Source organism: Cucumis sativus, chromosome 1, assembly GCF_000004075.3.
Source record: "Cucumis sativus cultivar 9930 chromosome 1, Cucumber_9930_V3, whole genome shotgun sequence".
Classification (NCBI taxonomy): domain Eukaryota; kingdom Viridiplantae; phylum Streptophyta; class Magnoliopsida; order Cucurbitales; family Cucurbitaceae; genus Cucumis; species Cucumis sativus.
The window spans coordinates 25,745,192-25,766,884 of NC_026655.2; the positions used below are offsets into that span (position 1 = coordinate 25,745,192).

At 27.1% G+C, this 21,693-nt stretch overlaps 1 protein-coding gene across 1 annotated transcript; it reads right to left on the reverse strand.

Moving 5' to 3' along the window:
* Positions 1–3,331: 3,331 nt before the first annotated feature.
* LOC101222481 (cytokinin dehydrogenase 3) lies at positions 3,332–6,404 on the reverse strand. The gene is made up of 5 exons (XM_004143955.3): positions 5,760–6,404; positions 5,069–5,196; positions 4,707–4,979; positions 3,918–4,186; positions 3,332–3,831 (listed from the first exon to the last, which is right to left on the reverse strand). Exons 1-5 carry the CDS (start codon positions 6,346–6,348, stop codon positions 3,540–3,542), a joined length of 1,551 nt encoding a protein of 516 aa, XP_004144003.2. The 5' UTR covers positions 6,349–6,404; the 3' UTR covers positions 3,332–3,539.
* Positions 6,405–21,693: the final 15,289 nt, after the last annotated feature.

Genomic DNA, 21,693 nt, shown 5'->3' on the forward strand with positions numbered 1-21,693 from the left:
TTCTAATTCATCCAATTGGCAGATATAAGAATTAATGTAAATGATAACGAAAATATTTACAAAATTATATAGCAAACAATAGCCATATTTTCCACACAATCATACATTGAAAGACTTTTCTAGAAAAAGAAGCAAACACCAAGGATCATGAGGTATCTTTTGACAATATTGTACCCAATAATTCCTAGTCCCCAAAAAAATGTTTCTTTTAGAAAAAGAGTATAAATAAAGGGTTGAGATTAAATGCACAATGTATAAATATTGTGATGGCTGAGATTAATTATAGACATGTGTGAATTAGGCAAAAAAGAGACATGTGAATTATTCAACTTCAAAATGGCAACAAAAAGAAATCTTACCTAAAAATCTTACATCTAGAGAAGTTAGGCAATGCCCAATAAGCTTTCTACATAGGAAGAAAATTGTGATCATACACTACTATAGTTAATGCATGAGACCCTATTAAAAATTAATGCACTTAGAAGTGTAATACTATAAGTTGAACTAGTCACTTAAACAACTCTTGTGTTGCACCCTTTTGATTATGAACTATAGTCCATAATATTTACGACATACATGATCAATATTATTTGTTTTCTCATTGTTTGTCATGAATACAAGTACAACTATTTGGATAGAAAAATAAAGTATATAAATTTATAGAATTTAGAAAAAGAAAGTAGATGATTATTCATTGGAACGTATATCTCCATTGTTAGTTATTGGTTCATCTAATACACCATTCGGAGTAAAAAATATATATAAGCATACATTTAAACATATCTTCATCATTTCATATAATGGTATATGTGTATATATATAAAATGAGATGGCAAAAGATGAACTAAATAGTGAGTTAGGCCACTTTGTTATGAAGAAGCAAAAAGGCAATATTTGGGGAAAAAAGTTAGAAATTGGGTTGGTCGGCCACGCAATGTTCAAAGAATATCCACAAAGTATATTATAATAAAAGTTCTCACTTTTTTATTTCTTTATTCAACCATTATGAAAAATAATAAAATAAAACTGAATAACTAAAACGATATTTTAACCTATAATATTATTATAAATTTAAATATCATTTTCATTATCGTATTTTTAGTTCGAAATCATACTATATATATTTTTAACTTTGATTTATCTTAATTTTTATATATATATTTTTTTAACAAATGACCAATTTTAAAAGTATAAGAATAGAAAGGTAGACAAAGGGTATTTAAAGTTTATATATTATTATATGTGTGTGTAATAATTTTTTTCAAAAAATAAAATGAGTTTAAGATACCTTTTTTATAATCATATTGTTGTTTGGATAATAATTAAATGAAACAAAATGAAAACAAAACACGTTTGATTCGGATGCTTTGCTTCACAACAAGGAGAACAAAAGAAGATTTGATTAACTTATTTTTTTATTTAAAAAAACAGCATGATGGGAAAAAAAAGAAGAAAGAAAAAAGTATCTATCTCTCTATATATATACATATATATATTGCATAGAAGTAGGCTTTTATGAAGCCTTCATGTCTCCTAAATGCCTGCAATATGCAGTAACATTTGAAAACATCCTTTTTATAAATATAATATATATATATATAAATTATTAAATTCCTTTTGCTCATTCTCTTCTAGCCGCAAAATTGTACACTTAAATTACAAGTTTAATTAAAGTTAAGTTTGGTTTTTATTTTTTCAAATTAATTCTATAATATTTATTTATTTTGTGCCAATATTTGAAAATTTATATAGATTTGTTTTAAATTTTGATTAAAAATTCAATTGTTTGTTGTATATAAATCATGAAAAATATGATGAAGGTGGAGAAATTGTTTAGGATTATTTGAAATAATATATAAAAAATCAAATGGTTATTAAATAGCATCTAAATATTTTATTATTTTTAGTTATAAATAGCAAATGATAAATATTAAATAAGTGTTTAAATATTCTATTATACAATTATTCTCTACTAGTCATAAAATAGAAAGCTTAGAGTGGTGTGAAACAAAAGTTTTAATACTATATATTTTCGTTTTAATATACAACTTTGTTCTCGAAGAGTTTTCTATAGACATGAATTTCTTTTTATTTGATGATTTGAAAAAGTATAAATTAAAAAACTTAAAAGCTAAAAAAAAGTCTATCTAATAAATAAATATGATTTGAGATTATGGTCGGATGGCCTCTGGAAACATTTAATTAGAAAGAGAAAAGAAACAAATATATATATATATAGATATAACTAATAAATAACAATAATCAACTTTTTAGTATATAGTATGAATTATATTATATGATATGGTCTATTGGCACTGTTTTTGTGTCGCCATATTGTAATTATAAGGCGACAGGCCCCCCCACGTGCCTTCTAAAACTTACTTTTATTAATTATTAATCCCACTTATAATACTTTTAATGCAATAATATAATTATGGGAATTAGGCCACACATAATGTCTCTTTTTGCCACATCATATTAATTCATTCTAATTTTTTAATACGAGGAGAAGTGCACCTATAAAATTCTTCCATACTTTCACACATAATTTACATAATTTACAAATATATGAAAGTTTAGATCTTACTTCTCATAAGCTACTAGTGGATAGACTATATGTGGAAAAAGAAAAAAAAATCTATGAACAATAGTCTATCCAAATTTTACTATATTTATAATTCTTAAAAAAATATTGGCATTGCACTAAATTATTATCGCTAAAAATGCTATATATCTATTGAAATCCATCGAATATGTATGTTTTCACTAATGATATGGACCATTGAGATTTTTAACTTATAATATATGAAAAGAAAAATATTTAACTTTTAGGGTGTGTAGATAAGGAGTGTTAATTATAAGAATAAGATATTTTTATTCTATATCTCTAAGCTTATATAATTAAATGGGTATTAATGTCTACTACATCGACCTTTGTTTAAGGTTCAATCTCTCCAACCCTATGCAATTATTTTGTTTTTTTTTTCTTTAAGTTAAGCACTTTTTCACGATCCTCTTTTATTTTTTATTTTAAAAATATAGTCTTCTTCTATACACCCTAAGATATTGATGTGATAGCAAATTAGTTTAAGATGTGGTTGATGTGAAAAAAAATCTTAAATTTATAAAATTATCAATAAAATGTCAATATTGATAGATTTTTCTAAATAATGATAAAATCAAATCACAAATAGTAATGTGTTATTGCTTAGTATTTTTGTTTCATTCACCTTTTTTTTATCTATACACTGAAATTGGTTGTTCATCTATTGTATTGATATCGATATCAAATTCATAAAGATATATAAAAGTAATATTTGACATGGGAACATATCAACTAAAATTGACTCTATCACGTACTGTAATAGAGACAATTGAAAATTCAAATTCTAATTCCAATAAATATTACATAATTATAATACATACACCAAATATTCCTTGATAGTCCCTAGACCCAAAAGAAAGAAGAAGAAAAATTTAAAGAGAATAATATATTAATAATAATAATAATAATAATTTTGAAAGAAAGAAAAAAGACTTCAAGAATTAAAAATTTTTTGTCCAGGAGACAAAATCATTTTAGGATCAAATTGATTTTTTCTATCTTGAATAATTTTCCACTTATTTCCAAAATGTTTTTCCCAATCTTCTTTTGTATTATAATGAGGAAGATATTGCTTGATCTTCATATCCACACTATCACAGAACCTTAATATGTCTTTGTTTTGTTCTTCGACGGCTTCCCAATTATCATATCCACTTGAATTCAAAAACCCTATTGTGTAAAATACTTCTTCTTCTGGTATAACTGCTGACATTTTATCATCCCACCTGTATACATAAATATTATACAAATAAGTTTCATATGGTTTCAATTACATAAATTAAACTAATGAGGAATTGATTTAGTTAACTACTTGTTTCTATTCATGGGGTAGATGAGTATAGGTCCATTGGCAATTTTTCTTTTGAGAATAATGTCCTTAAAAACACCCGAGTTGAATTCGGCGATACGAGATTTCGGTACGAAGAGATTTAACCATGGATGAGGAACGTCCCATAACCCTTGAGATCGGAGACTCAATTCTCCACCTCGAACCCTGTTTAAGAATTCAACGTATGATACGTCTTTCTCGAATTTGTATCCCGGTAGAAAATTTAACCCTTTCAACAAATTATCAAGCTCCTACACAAACGAGAAAAAGGAAAAAAAATGATTGTTTAGAGAAAAAGTTAAAATTTAATCTAGCTAGTTAGCTTATAAACAAACATACAACCACTTCAACTTACGTTATAAATTTGGTTTTTATGTTCGGGAGAAAGTTAAAATTTATGTCCTTATAATTTTAAAATTAAAATTTTAGTCCCTATAATTGGATAAAATCTTTCCAAAATAGTCTCCATCGTACGTATAGACTATTTATGATGTAGTTTTTTTATGAAATCATAAGGACTAAACTCTAATTATTATAAACAATGAGGACTAAATTAATGACGTTTTTCAAAACTTTAAAAACCAAATTTACTATTTAACTTTGAATTATTTTAAGAAACATAACAACGTTGACAAGCAAGTGAACGCATACATGTGTGTTTAATAAAAACGAAATTGAAACAAGGTCATGTTTTAGCCTAGCTAGGGTTAAAGATAGAAACACGTGATGATCTGGAGAGGGGACATGAGGGACGATGATTAGAGAATGTACCTTGTCGATGGTATGTCGAGAGCGATCGTCGTAATACTTAGCAACTTCTAGGCAGTATATAATGGAGTGTTGGTTAACCAAAGAGATGATTGTAGAGTGATGAGAAGGTGGAAAAAAAGAGGATCTCCAATTGTCTGGGGGGCCATCATGCATTAGAAGCAAACCCTCTAAATAGTTCAATCCTCCATCATCATTACTATTCTTTAAGATTAATTTTTCTTGATCTTTCACAAACTCATCAAAATTGTTGTACAACATTCTAACCCACTTAACCTAAAAAAACAAATCACAATGAATTAATATTTAATTTTGACGATGGGTGAATAAATTTTAAACACAAAAGAGTTTTTAAAAAATTGTACCCTGTTTGGAGCTGGGAATAAGGGAATCCTAGCTCTAACAATGATACCAAATTGGCCTAAACCACCCAGGACTGAGTTGAAGAGTTCATTGTTTTTTTCTGCTGAACAGCTTACAATATCTCCTTTTCCTAACAAAACAACAACATGCAACAACAAATTTAAACTTGAATATAATTATTATTTTGTCTTCTGAAAAATACGATCTCTTTTTAATTTTAAATATAAATAACTTTGCTACGTGTGATTGTACAACATGATAGGCTGTAAAGTGTGTAGTTTAAGCTTTTCTTCTTCTGTTTTTAATGTGTTTAATTGGAAAATAATATATCCAACCAGAATTTTGAAAATTAAGAGATGGAATATTGAGAATTTTACTTATCCTTTTGTACAATATTTCTACTCTCCAATTAAACACAAAGTGGGAAAAAGTTGAAGTATATATATTTTTTAAGAAAAATATGAGAAGAATTTGGCTATGTATTTTTCTAGAAAATGTGTTTTTTCAAAACTTATTTTTATGTAAAATTGATTTCATTTTTAACCTTTGAAAGTACTCCAAAAACTAATTTTAATAGGTTTGGAAACACTTCAATTATCATTTTGAAATTCCCATAAGTTAACAAATTGAAAAAGAATTTGCAGTATGAAACTGATAAGCTTTTTGAGTTGAGTAGTAATTTGATTAAAGTACCTGTAACCACGTCGAGTTCAAGAACATTACAAATTTGCGGGCCATAACGAAATGTTTGGCCGCTGATTCCGGCATTCGACAACGTCCCGCCGACGGTAAGATAAAGATAATCCGTCCAAGACGGCGGAGCAAGTCCATGTTTAAGAGTAGCAGTAAGTACATCGATCCACATCTGTTCACCACCGACGTCGGCGAAGAATCCGGCATCGGCGGAGCCAGAGATAGAGATTCTGGAGGGATTATTGTTCAAGGAAGTCATTTCAACGACAACCCCATTTTCGGCCATGGCCTGGCCGTGGACGGAGTGGCCGCAGCCCTTGGCGGCAACGTTGAAAGGAACAGAACGGGAGTTGGCGAGTTTGAGTAAAGTAACGAGGTCGTTTATGGAGGTGGGGAAGAGGACGGCGGCGGGTGTGCTGGTGACGAGGTGACCGAAGTCGGTAGCAGCAGAGGAGAGGGCGGTGGAGTCGTGGCGGAGATGGGTGGGGAGGTGGTCGGAGAAAAAGGATTCGGTCAAGAAGGATTTGAGACGGTTGATATTGAAAACCATGTCTATGAAATTAGTTGGAATGGGAAAGTTGATGGCCATATTTTTTAGAGAGAGAAGAGGATTGTGATTTTGAGTTGGCAAGAGAAAAGTGAAGGCAACTCGAAGGTATTTATAGCCAAATTTTGATTTTAGACTTTTTGTTTTTTTAATAGGGCAAGTGTTCGATTACATAATCTCAACTCATGATTGATACACTACTTCAACATTTGAATGTCAAGAAAATTTATATTAAATAGAGGATATGCCGTGATAATTGTTTTACTCTTCACGTCAAGATTGGTAATAATATAAGATATTTGTTATTTTTAAATTCCTTTAAATGACAAACATATATAGTATTTGGTGATAGCTAGAGATATGACAATTAATTATAATGTGAAATGTGACAAGTAGCATATAATTCAGTGACATTTTCTTTGCCCCATTTATTATACGTATGTCAAATTCACTTTGTTACCTGATAATTGAAATTTGAAATTATTTTCCTTAAAGCAAGTTTTGCTTTAATGCATGAAAAATCGTTTTGTTAATTAACTTTTATGATATGTTAAATTTCAGTTGCTATATATATATTAAAAAATTACGCTTTGACATTAAGTAATGTTTAAAATGTCGATAAACGAATATTGGAAATATCAATATACAAGTTATATAGTTATAGTATACATGTGGATATATATCATACAAGTTATGGAAAAGTAGAAAGTTTCTTCCTTTTCTTTTTTTATTTTGAGAGGGAAAATATATATATATATATATATATATATAATATCTTTTTGACTAATTGGCACGTCTCTCTTGTGATTCTTTATTACTTCCCAAAAGAGTAGCTATGAAATATGAGAAATAAAAAGCTTTGGAAAGAAATGTATATTTTTGGGATGAAATTTAAGATATAAAATCTTTATAGTGGATTAGATTGATTACATGAAAAGGACTTCATATGCAACCAGTTGGGGTTATTTACATTATTTTACTTTTCTATTAATATCATTTTAATCGTTCTATTTTTTTAGTCCATTTCATTTTAATCCTAATATTAACGTAGTTTTATAATTTAAAATTATTTTTTTAAAAATTACTTTGATAATGACAGTAAAGCTAAAGTATATATACTTTTGTTTGGATTTTATTCCATTTTATTCTCTATGCTTTCGACAAATTTTTAAAATAAAACACGTTTGTTTTGTTGTTAATTTTTTTAAAAGTCAATATAAGTTTTTTCTTACTAAAATTTGAAAAAATATCGTGAATGAAAATTAATACTATAATTTAACAAATTTTAATTAAAAAAATTGAAGTGCTAAATTTAAGGTAGGAAGCTAAAGCAAACATCTCCCAATTGGCGAAGAAAATCAAGATGTATTGGAAGACATATAACAACATATTGTACATGAATCATATTAAATTTAAGATATATAAGAAGTATATATATATATATATATATATATATGAATTAAACTTGGATGCTTTAGAGTACAAAAACAACTAAAATAGAAAGGAGATTATATATATATAAATCATGATAATATTTTATCTAAATATTTTCAAAAATCGTACCAGGAGCCCAATTATTTACAAATTATATCAATGTTAGATATTAATATAACAAAATTCTAAATTCTATTAAATATAGCAAAATTTTATCAATGTCACATTCATAGACATTGTAGAAATCTATCTGTGTTCATCTCGAGTAGAATTTAAAATTATAAAATGAATAAACATAAAAATATAATAAAATTTAAAATTCTACGGGGTGAAATAATTTATTTTATTTGATTGAAGAAAAAAAAAAGGGAGATATGCATGTGGGAAAGGAAAGGAAGAAAGTGAGTGAAAATCGAAGGGACGTCACGGGCGTGTGTTATGTTGAAATGAACGGTGGAGAATTGAGGGTAAAATCGTAAAAAGCTGGGGTTCACTTTGACGAAATAAGGACCGTTGGATGTTCAATGAAGGTCCAACATCGTAGTCCGTTTGGTCAATCTCCACAATCCCAAGTAAAATATTCTTCAAACTCCAACCATTTTCAATACCTTTTTTCTTTTTTTTTTTCTTTTGGAGTTTTGTCATTAAATAAATATTTTTATGAATTCATCACTCTATACCTTCAAGTTGTTTGTTTGGAGTTTGTTTTAATTAAATCTCTAATTTTTTTTTTTTGTTCTTGTGTTAATTTATGGGTTATTATTAAATATATCCATATGAAGTTTATTTTAGTTTATTGTATTCTATCAAAAAGAAATTATATATTTTATTAGATAAATTTATGAATCAATTGAAATTCTTCTACTAATTCTAACTTTGGTATTTAAAAAAGTCTATGCACATTTGAGAGTTAAATACATGGAATGGTTTTCAAACATAATTACAATGAAAGGTAAAATATTCATTTGCTTATAAAAGTTTTAGAAGTTTTTTTAGAAGTCTAATCGACTAAAATAAGAAAATTCATATACTATTGGTTGAATGAATTTAGAGGATGGGTATGAATGGATACATTTATAAATTAAAAGTTGAGAGACTCTAACTAATACCATTATTAGTTGAATGAAGTTTTATCCGACATAATCTCTACAATTTAAAAGTACAAATAAATCTTATTCTTTGAAGGGTTTCTTCAAATACAAAAAATATATATATATAAACTACATATGGTTTATGTCAAAAAAAACAACTAAACAACCAAAACAATTCTTCTTCTTTAATTTTAAGACTCAAAACCATTTTCATTTATCTATTTATTTATTGGGATTGTGGGTTAAGAAAACCAAATTCCATAAAAGTAAACTTTTGTTAAGGACTAACTTTATTGAGATTTATTGCAAGTTTAAGTCATTAAAATATTAATAAAACCTAAAATACACATGGGGATAAACATGGTGTGTTGACTAAGAATAAAAAGATTTGTTATTAATTTCAACTAAGATCCCAATTTCATCAATATAGTAATTCCAAAATTTCAATAGGGAAATTTCATAGACATGAGTTCATCTTGTTAATTAAACTCTATGTGGTTTTGATATTTAATATAGTACTTGTTTGTCATATTGTAAACAAAAATAATTGACCAAATGATAATAACTAAATTAAGATGAATGTGTGACAACTTCTTATTCGTCATATTGAAAGCTAACAAAACTCAAGTGGGCAGATGATTTAATTAATTTGTTCATACTTAGGGTTGGGGGGATTTTCCCTATTGAATCTATGGATTTGTATTTAATTTGTTGTGATTGGAATAAATCCAAATATGAGAATAAAAAAGATACGAAAAATCTTTCAAATTAAATTGTGTGAAAAGCCAATGTGGAGTTGGTCACCACTTGAGTAAATGGTCAAAAGAATCTTTGAGATTTCCCTTTTTATAACATTTACAAGGAATTTTCCAATTTCAACAACAATAACATTAAATTAAATATAACTTTTGCACAACAAATCTATAATTTATGTTATTTTGGAATTCTTTTAACTTTAAAATAATTGTTGACAATGGTTCTAAATTCCAATTTTATACTTATTTACATCTTTTTTTTTTTTGTAAATAAACACTAAACTATCGTATTTTAGATATAATAACTAAAATTGTACTTAATAATTTATAATTATCAAATAATTGTTTAAAATAGATATATTAAAAAACTAAGTTTAATTGATAATTTCAAAAATTAAATTTTATTAGATATTACACCTAGGTTGATAGAAAGATCTAAAAGCTAGTAGGGTTTAAAATCATCTCAACATTTAGAAAGGATTTTAGTGAATTAAATCAAATATAATTTTATTTTACCAAGCCAAAGATTTAAAAAAAAACGTTCGAGATATTGTCATAATCGTTTATCGTTTTTCAAAAAACAATCTATAAAAATTTAGCACTTATTCAAATCTCGATGTAAATATAATCTTAGGAACCACTATCATAACACAAAATAATAATAATAAAATAAAAAGGAGGTAGCATCTATATTATTATTCTCTCAAACACTTTTTTACTTTAATTTATTACATATAAAGAAAAGATAATTAATTAATTAATTAATAAGTGTGTGTAATGTAAAAAGAGGAGAGAAACATAGAGAATATTTTAGGGAATTGTTGGATCTTTAGGGAGCTAAAATGGGACTAAAGAAATTCTATTTAATTATATTGGACCCTAAGTGCAATTGCCCCCATCTATTATTGGGTTATTGACACAACTCACTCCCATTGGTTTTCCATTAAAATAATATTACATAATTTTAAAAAGCAACATATTATAATTATTTTATTATATGGTTTTGAATAAAAAAAAATTTCTCCTTTTGTAGAAATTAATATTATTATTTTTATATTGGAGACAAATTAGGGTTGTCAGTCCCATGCTGTCGGAATTAGAACATATATAATCAACTATTATCAACAATAATAATCTTTACATTAATTTATTATTATGATTTAGTACTATATAGTATATATCAATTAGAAAGAATTTTGCATGAGAACTAAAGTGATCACTTCATTTTTATTATTATATTAATGTTTTTCTTTTGGGCTTTATGTTTTCTTCACATGCAATGCCATGGGAATAATATATGTTGTGTGGTGTGCTTTCGGCCACTACAAATGTTTACAAGCTTAGGTTATATATTTATATATGGATTTTATTGATTACTAGAGATAAGGTTGATTGATCGGGACGGTCAGTGTAGTTATGGAAAGAGAATTTGAATGACCCAACCGAACTCATATAAACTGGGTTGGATTATTATGGATTTTGTTTAGAGTTTATAATTCATTGAGGTTGATAAAAGTTAAAATATGTATTAGGTAAGTTATGTGTATTCTGAATTTGAGATTTTGTGATCTAACTATAGTGTAAATTTTGAATAAACAATGTTTTTTTTTCATACGTTTAGAATTTTAAAATGTAGAATTATATTATGTGAATAATATAAAAATGTCAATAAATAGGTATAGTATAGTTCATGCACTCAACACATTTAGTTCACTTTTCAAAACAAGAAACTAAAGTTTGGTTTTGTTTTTGGTTTTCAATTTTCAAAAGTTAGGTTTGTTTTCTCATAAATTCTACCCTACAATTGATTCTCTCCTTTCACAAGAAAACACCTAAATTATTACCAAGTTTTGAAAACTCTATCCATCCATTAAATTTTCAAAACTCTCTCTTTCTCTAAAATTTAGGTTAAAACAATAACTTAAATTAGATAACAAAACAAATAAGTAGTGTTTACGGTTATAAGTTTAACTTTCATAAACTAGAAAATAAAAAATCAAATAGTTATCAAACATAACGTAAATAAATGACCCAAATAGTCTAAACAAACTTTTAGTTAATTGAGGCTATATTTGAGTTTAAGAAATTTACGATAACTAAAACAATTGATTTATGTCTAAAAAGTGTTGTCAACCTGATCCTAGCTCAACTATAAAGACTCGTTTCTATGATTTTTCTATATATGGATTCAATTCAAACCTATTACTTTATGAAATTAACCCTAATTTTGTGATTTAGACACCAATCAAGCATTCTTCAATCTCAAACTCAATAAAATCCAACTATGATTATGACCGACGCTTTTCATTGCCTATTTGGAGAATGTCCTTTTTAAGTGCTTAGATAAATTGTTATTTATGCACAGAAAGAAAGTCATTTTAAGCAGACCTTTCGTTACACAAATTTCAACTATGGACAAAAACAGTCTAATCGATTATTCTTTTCTTTTCTTTTTTCTAACTGATTCAAACGATCTAGTTACCCTTCTCTCTCCGAGATAGAGCTATATATAAAACAAGTAAAATAAAGGTACATTTGTTGGCACATGCACAAATAGTGATAGTTTGGTTGTGTGCCTAACCAAGTGATAGACAATTGTACACAAGAGAAAGCCTTCCCCCCTTTCTTTTCCTTTCCCATAGAGAGAGATAGAGAGAGAAAAAAGGGGCAGAAGAAAAAGCTTTGAGTGTATACAAATCAATATCAAAAAGAAGAGATGGATAAGTCATGGGGGGGACTAAATGTGTAAAGATACTCTCAAATCTTTATGGGGATCCAACCAACCAAAATAAACCATATCACGTGCTCATATACAATTTTTTATTTCCATCATATTATATATAATATATATATACTTCTATAACCATGAATATTATAGAATTTAGTTCACTTTTCAAAACCATCTCTATGAAGCATGGTATTGGTGTTTCAATTATATACCCTTCCAAAGTTTGACTTAATTTTTCTTTTCAAAATGATCTTTTAAAGACTTTTTAAGACTTTCGATTGTTACACTTCTAGATGAAACGAATCTAAAAACATATGGGAAGTAAACTTGAAAGTTAGGGTTAGGCGAAAAAAATTGTATATGAAAGGACAAAAAAGATTAAGATTGTGAGATTATTGAAAATGACAACATGTATAGTTCATAGGCAATGTGTCATATCATGTCTTTGTATATATTTTTTTTCCATGTGAATGTGTTTAGATTTGTTATCACTAAATAATAGATACAAAAACTTTTCAATAGGTTTAAAATAAACAACAACTTTAAAGGTTAAAATAAAAAAAAATTAAAATTCAAGACTATATATATATATATATATAGCCCTAATACATAAGTACTCCTGTTATTGTTTCTTTTCTCCTTCCCACTACATCTTATATTACAATTTAAAGTTCTAAACACATAATACTCAAAGTATATGTGACCAACCCTACACACATATATAAGTTTGTAAATGCATTGAATAATAGTAGCTAAACCCTATTAATACCATCAACTTTTATATATCTTTCAAACACATAATTAAATGGCTCTAAATATTATGTGGACTTGAAAATTTTATATTAATCGAAAAGAAAATAAAGTTATATAAATTATTATAAGCAATTTCGAGGGTTTTGTTTTTCGTTTTGAGATTAATCAACAGATCGTATATTTTGTTTTCTAAATGAAATTATCACAAGTTTAATTAATCTTTATTAACACAATCACGATTATCAGAGATTGTTCATCGTAAAGTTAAGTCTAATGCGATTATACATGAATAGGACGAAGTATATGATGAGAAAAAAGTCAATAATTCCCCATCATACTAAATACAATAATATTTTGGTTCCCTCCATTTTTGTTTAGCTGTTTCCCATTATTCCAATTTCAATATATATTATATTTCATGGCTGGAGATTGATGAACGGTTGAGATTTAATATTTGGTCTTTCCTTCTAATAATTTTCCTATTGCACTACACACGAGAAAAAAGTATAGCCCTTCCAATTATTGGACACTACACTCAATTCCTTAGGGCCGTTTGGAACATACCAAAAAGTATATTTTAGAATATATCATATACTTTTTACCTCATCAAAAAGAATATATTCAAAATCATACGTCACACCCTTTTCCTATTTACTAATTTAACTCTTCCAATATATTTCCATAATGTAGACACGTCTTTCTTATACTTAATCATTTTGTTGTACCTTGATGACATAGTTATTGTGATTTGTGGTAGGATGAGCTTATCCGACGTGGGTTTGCTCTAATGAAAGAATAAGGAGAGGATCACTCAAGATCGGTCAAAGACTTCATAATATATAAGAAGTAAGAATTACAATCTCCAATATGATATAAAATATTTGGGTGAATTTAATGTTTAACGCGTAGATAAAATCATACGATTATAGAAATATATAAGTAGATGCTTGTTTTATACAATGTAGTATTAAAATTTTGTTAATTGATATTTATATATTTTCATAAATTCGATATTGACATGAAAGGTATACAAATTGATGTTTCATTCTATCGTAAAAAATTTACCAAACATAAAATATATATATAACCAACAAAACGTCACTATTATACATCAAATAAGAATCATGCATGGCATGTTAATTTGTTTTAGCACTTTTTTTTTTACAAATTTTAATTTATTATTACAATCCTTCTATGTATATAATTTTCCATTAATATTATTAGAGATCAATGTTTTCATAAAATTAAGATGTAGATATTTTCAAATAACACCAACATTGACTTACTAGTAAGAATAAACACATAACAATAATTTGAATATGAAAAAAAAGAAAAAAAGAGAAAAGAGAAATGACGTCAGTTGAGGGGTTTTGAAGTCACGTGTGATGTGGAATGACGCACACGTGTAGACAAAGAGAGAAAAGAGAACACTATTTAACTTTATACTTCACGCTTTTGTTGAGTTGTTCCATTTCAACTCTTTTTCTTTTCTTTCTTACTCTATTTTCTTTTTTTTTTAAATTCATTTTCAATATTTCATCTTACACATGACTTCAATTAATTTTAAAATGTAATAAAAAAATAAAAGTTAAATTACATAAACTCTAATATTAATTTGAAGTTAGAATAACTTTCATATGTTTCAGTCCCTTCATTTGGAAAATGTTCATTTTAACGTTGGTTGTATTTTTAATTTTGTCTCATTTTAGTCCTTCATAAATAGCTTTATAATTTCCTTTTTGTTTTTATTCGTTAAAATTGAAAATGAAAGAACTAAAATGGATTACTTTTCAAGAGTATATGAACAAAAATGACTAAAGTTAAAAGTAATATTAGAACACCCAAATGAATATTATTTAAATTAATGATACGAATAAATTAATTAGAGAAGAAAGTGTACAAAAAGAGCTCTTATGATCTATTTTAGTGTTAATAAAAATGTGTTTAATTTGCTCAACTATTACTCTTAAAAAGTTGATATTAAAGATAGAGTAGTTAATGTTATATGAAGTAAGATATTTGAAAAAAATTCAAAATGATTATTGATAAATAACCTTTAAAATACTTTTTGAATAAATAGAAAAACATTTTTTCTCTAATGTATTCCAGCAAGATTTCAATTTTGAAATTTGAAAATTATAAGGTAGTAAATTATATACTTTAGTTAATCATTAGATTAAATGTTATCATTTACTTTTTACTTTATTTTATGAAACAATGTTATTATTTAATTATTATTAATTTTTATCAACTTTCATTTCCTTGGTTGCTTAGGTAAAAGGGAAAAAGAAATCACCTTTCTATTTTGAGCATGTGTTTCTAAAGTACTTTATATATGTCTAATGAGGTAAGAATACCAAATATATTATTATTAACTTTTAGAAATATGAAGATTCTCTTTTTTTTATTTCCTATCCTTTTTTAATTGACAATGAGAATTTTTCTTCTTCTTTTTTATGCTAAATATTTTTCACTTTATTTGCAAATATGAAAATCACAACTAATTAGGTGTATAAAATGTAAAGTCTAACAAGGGAGGAAAAGTGTTGAAACAAAGGGAGGGAAAAAAGTGTTTAGCAGCCAGTGGTTTTAAAAGTGCTTGAAGAATTTATCCTTTTGCAATCATATACGTAACAATACATGCATCTACTAATATATATCGACGACAATATTGATATGTATGACAACGTTTCATTTGCAATAGTTGTGTAAAACTGTTGCAGTTGATTTATACAACTGCACTTATTGTTAATAATCACATAATTTCCAACTCGACACTTCGATCTCATATTTTGTAGCAATTGTGTCAATAGAGTCTATTCTTCCAACAATCATTACACGTTTTGGATAATGTACTGATTGTATATAATGCTACTGCAATAACCTTTATAATAAGAACATATAACAAAAGCGTGGTAGGTATAGTTTAATTGCAATTGTTATGTGCAACGATATAGAAATTGATGCAAGTTTATATATACAATAGAAAAAATTATGTTATATTAACATATTTTCAAATTGTCACTAACATATATATTACAATCGATATATCCATTGTCGCAATTGTTGCAATAGATAAGTACATACCTTGCAACACAATTAATTTGCAAGACACGTTACTTGTTAAAATGCAACATATAATGATTTTGAAAATTTTGAGACTAAAATTATATTACATGCATATTTTGATGGTTTTTAAAATTTGAGAATCATTCATTTTATATTAGTGCAACTTTTTTTTAGAATTAAACCCGTTTACTAGTGGTTTCGTGATGAATATGAATCAAGATAGAGGAAATGTAAAAGAAGATTGAGGAGTGTATAAGAGAATTGGAAAATTCAAATTGGAGAGTGAGACACGATAATTTTTAAAAACTACTCGAGAATCATCAACGATAATAATGTAACTTTTCTTAGAATTAAACTCGTTTACTAGTAGTTTCGCGATGAATATGAACAGAGATAAGAGAAAATGAGAAAGAAGAGTGGTATAAGGGAAATGGGGAAATTCAAATGAGAGAGTGTGGAAGTAATGATAATGGAGGCAAAGGAGCCCATGTGAAGCAAGTTGGCTTACTTTTGTGGGTACTGTCTGTACAATAGGGTGCTTCAAAATCTGAAATTTGAGAACAACCACAAGAAAAGTAATGATAATAGTAATAATAAAACCCTAAATATCAACATAATTGCAAACCAAAATGGACCCCTATTCCCCCTCTTCTATTTCTTTAACACAAACCAACAAACAATCTAACATCCATATGTATCTACAAGTGACTACAATTCCTCCTTTTTCCCCTCTCTTTTGGATAGGTCTCTCATGCGAGATTAGTCGAGATGTTAAGAGATCAATCGAGTCCAAAAAATGATATACATTTTATGTTTTTAGTGTGTTTACTTAAATTTGAAATTGAAAATTTAAAAGCATTTAAAAAGATAACATATAAGTTACTCCATCTTATAGACTCAATTGCTTTTGTTAAATTAGAAATATGTATTACATGGTAACACAAAATGATAATCATAATGCTCTCTTTAACATAAACCAAATTTATAAACTAACTAATAATAGTTTGTTTAGTTTAGTGAGTAACACTATAGCTAGTTTTATGGTTTATAAAAATTATATGTTATCTAATATAATTAAAGACATGAAGTACAACTTTGTTTTCGTTGAATTTCTTGTTCATAAATTTTTGTTTTTTCGATTGTCGACTTATTAAACATGTCCTAAACATCTTGTGTTTTGATTATAATAGCGAACTATTTGAACTTCTAACGTGAATAACGAAAGAGGGTGAAAAAAAAACAAAAGAAGGGTTATATTGTTATTTTGGGGGTAGAAGAGCAAGATTTGGAGAGATTGTGATGAGATATGGTGATTGAATTTGGAAGGAGGGAGGGGCCTAAAATACTTTGCCAATGAAGAAGGTTTTGATAGGACAGATCAAAAGGAAGGAAAAGTTGATTTTTCTTTTTGAAAAAAATATACGGTTGTCCAAAGTACATGAAAAAAAGCGAGGTAATATATTACATTATGACGATAGACACAACAAAACTCTATCATTCATTATTGTTTTCTTCCACTTCATTTTCTGATAAAATTTTTGATTAGTCTCGTTTGATTAATAGCTTGATTTTCAAAATAAATGGTCATCAAAGGGAGCTTCTCAACTCTTACCCTTGATGAAAGGTGTATGAACACTAACTTTCTATTATAAGAAAAAATCAATACAAAAGATTTTTTAACCGAGTTGAATGATGAAAACGTAATTTAAATTTGATAAGGCATGTGTAAAATGTTTTGGCCAAAAGGAGAAAAGAAAAATAAGTAGAAAGGAAAGGATGAAAGGGGAAATGAGATATAAAATTTTGAGGTAAAAATCATTCAATTTTTGAAGAAAAATTAAGGGGGGAGCTTTGAATGGGTCCCTTCTTTCTCTGTTATGATGGTGATGGATGGTGATGAGATCACAACATTACTTGCATATAATGCATGGCAAGTACTACCCTACCTACCTATACCTACCCCCCAAAATTCTCACCCATGCATCTCAATATATTCTCATTTTTAGGGTTTGTGTGTGCCTTTGATCAATTTGTTGCCATCTCTAAATTTTCTCCATTTATTATTCTCCCCTATATTATTTGTGCTAAATTATTAAATACTCGTGAAAATGTTTTACCTTAGTGTTAAATCAACGATTGACCTAAAGTCTCAAATTATTGATCTTTGGACTTTACGTTTTAATATTATGTTAATTCACTAATTGATTGTGCATGAATTTGGACAAAACAAAAAAAAGCACACAAGACTTTTTTGTTGACATCAACCACAAAATTGTTACAATTTGGAGAATAGAAGACATGAAGAAAAAAAAAACTTTATGATGCCAAAGTCAGAGATGGATGATTTGTTAAGTGGAGAATAATTTAGAAGTTTAAGTGTTGGATGAAGTTCAAATTTAAGATTAGGAGGAAGTTTAAGTTACCATGTAAGAAGTTACAATCATGTATATTATTTTATTGAAAGAATTACTTGCAATCTACTTTTTTTTTTCATTTATCTTCACTCTCTTATCGTGGCCTTTAGCCTACTTTGTCAAGTACAAATTCATTCACACAACAACCCAAGAACTTAATTTAATGACCGAAAAAATGTGTTTATAATATTATATAGCGTCTAACACTTAGAGAAGATATACTAGAAGATATAGCATATGTGCATCCCTATACACTGTAAACAATTATACACTAAATTATTATGAGAAAAAGATGAGAGTGATAGTGAAAGGGGATAACTTAGGGTTTTGAGGATGTGTGTGGTGAATCTTTGTTTGATTTGTTGATGGAGATTTTCTGAGGGGTATGGTCAGCCATCAGAATGTGAAGAGAGATCATTTAGTTTTTTTTTTCTTTTCTTTTTATGATAGCTAAGGCTGTGGGGTATTATTATACAATTATTCCATTGTATTTAATTTGTATATATTTCTATTCATTATAAGCTGGCCAAATTTGGAACCAAGTGCGTAGCTGCCCCTTCTCTCTCTCTTTTCCATGATCTCTATGGGTTTTGGTCCACATTCCTTCACAAGTTTCTCATTACACATGTTGGTTTGATCAGTTGCTTCCTTACACGTAAATAGAATCGAATCAAATTGAAAAACTTATATGTGAACTCACTTAAGTTTGCAAAAGACAAGATCTACTTGACATGTTTTCATCCTGTGAATTAGATAATGTAACAAATCATCTAACAAGATAGGAGATGGATTCTAAACTTTTGAATGAAGGTTACGTTTTAAAGATTATATGTCACAAATATTAAAAAAAAAAAAAAAAAGTGAATTTGAGATTTGATATATAAGATCTTTTCATTCTCTTAAAAAAAAAAAACTAAACATGTTGAATGTATATGTCATTTATACATGTAAATTTGAAATAGAGTAAAAAAGTATTGTAATCTTTTAATGAATTACTTTATATTCTCGATTAAACTTTGCTACTAAATTAAACCATTTTTGGATTATAAGATATACTTTTAACAATTATGCATTAGTTAGATGAATTAAAATCGCCATCCTAATTAATTAGGTATTTGAGTTTTATATAATTGTCCTAGTATATTGCAAATTATATTAAGTCTAAGAAACCTTACCAAACATTATTATATCGTAAATCAAACAGGGCTACAGGTAATATTGGACTATTGGAGACCACAAAACTATTATATATCAAACTTTGGACTAAAGAAAAATTACAATGGAAAAAGATAAAAAATTATGACTCAGACAAAATAAAGCTAAAAGAACCCTAATAAAACCTAAATAAGCAAACACATTTACCTCTACTACCTAGCACCATTATAAATTTAAGAAATTTTATTATTATTATTATTATTTGTGCATGTCTCAAGTCAAATCTCAAATAATAACTTAGGTCACCTCATTCTAACATTAAAACTTTTTTAAAAAGTAATAATGATAATTAAAAAAAAAAAAAACTACAAGGAAAAAAGTAAATGATAAAACCCTAAGTGGGTTGGGACCCTAACTCTTCTTTTCTAAGTACTAGCTAGGGTTATGTTTGAATTATCCACCTATAAAACAATATTTAATATTTTTCCTCACTATGTATAAAAGTAGAATAGTTAAAAAAATGTAGCAAACATATAAATTAAGGGATTAAATATGTTTGGACATATATACTTTATATTATACTAGTGGGATGCATTCATATTATTCTCTAGATGTGAACATGGTACAAAGTCACGGAATTCAACTATAGATTAATAAATAAATAATATTAAGATTTTTTTTGGTAAGGGTCGAATTTTCGTTATAAAAATAGACAAAATAATTATCTAAAATATTAAAATTGTGTGTAAATCATTTTTGAACTTTTGGAAGATCGAAAAGGGACATGGATATGGATTTAGATTAAAAGGGCAATCTGTTAAAGAAAAAATAATTAATATATTCTTATATTAGATTACTAGAGTAGATTAATGACTGCATTAAAAAAAAAAAAATTATATGTATATATTTGGGATGTTAATGATGATTATGGAAATTTTGGTGGATGACAGTATAAAAGGTTTGGGGGAAAAAGGCAGGCAAGAAATCTCAATTTTTGATACCCTAAAGTCTATATGATTATATTAGGGTTTGAAAACCAACCTTTTTTGAATCAAACTTAATATTTGTTTACATTAATTACTAATACTATGATTTATATGCATTGAATAATCTTCTAAACATGCATCCTCCCCTTATCTAGTTTTCTATTCATTAATGGATGCACAATTGATTGTTGATTTGAATATAGTTTAGTGCTATAGAACAATGATAACTTTTTTCAGTTTGATGTTGAATAATATAATGTTAAATTTACTCTTATCCACTAGATATCAAAGCTAGTAGGTGGTCGGATCAATAGGTATTTTGAGATGTACATATAGGAGTATGGGGTCTAGGAAAGGTATTATGTTCAAGCCAACTCAAATAATGTTATTTCCTTCTCAATTATAATTAAAATTGACTTCTACTTACCGGGTCTTCATGCATGTATATTATGTTGAGCTCTCGAGTGAGAGAATGTTGATGAGTATGAAATGACGTTATATTAAATTTTTGACACTTTTATGGGATATTTAGGTAAGCTTGAAAATTTTATAAAAATTATTTAGACTAATAATTATTTAGCATTTTTATGTTTTACTAACATTTAAAAAGGAATTTGGAAGTTTTAATAAATTTTTAATATATATCACTGTTGAACATTTTGATTTACAGTATATAACAAAAGGGAATATAATTAATTTGTCGATACGTATGTTTTAATATTAATTCAAATATAGTTTAGTAGATCATATATATCGAACGTCGATGATTCAACTCTCACCGAACCTAACTTGTTATGAAAATTAAATAAGGAAGAATTAATATAACAATAGTATCTATATATCCTCCCACTCTTTACTATCTCTACCACATAAATTTGTTACTGGTAAGTCCACACCAAATCAAAAGTAGAATATATTTGATTCTGACCGATGACATCTCCTTTTCTTAAGAAAAAAGTGGAAGTGATTTCATTGTGTGTCCTAAACTTTTTTCAATATATA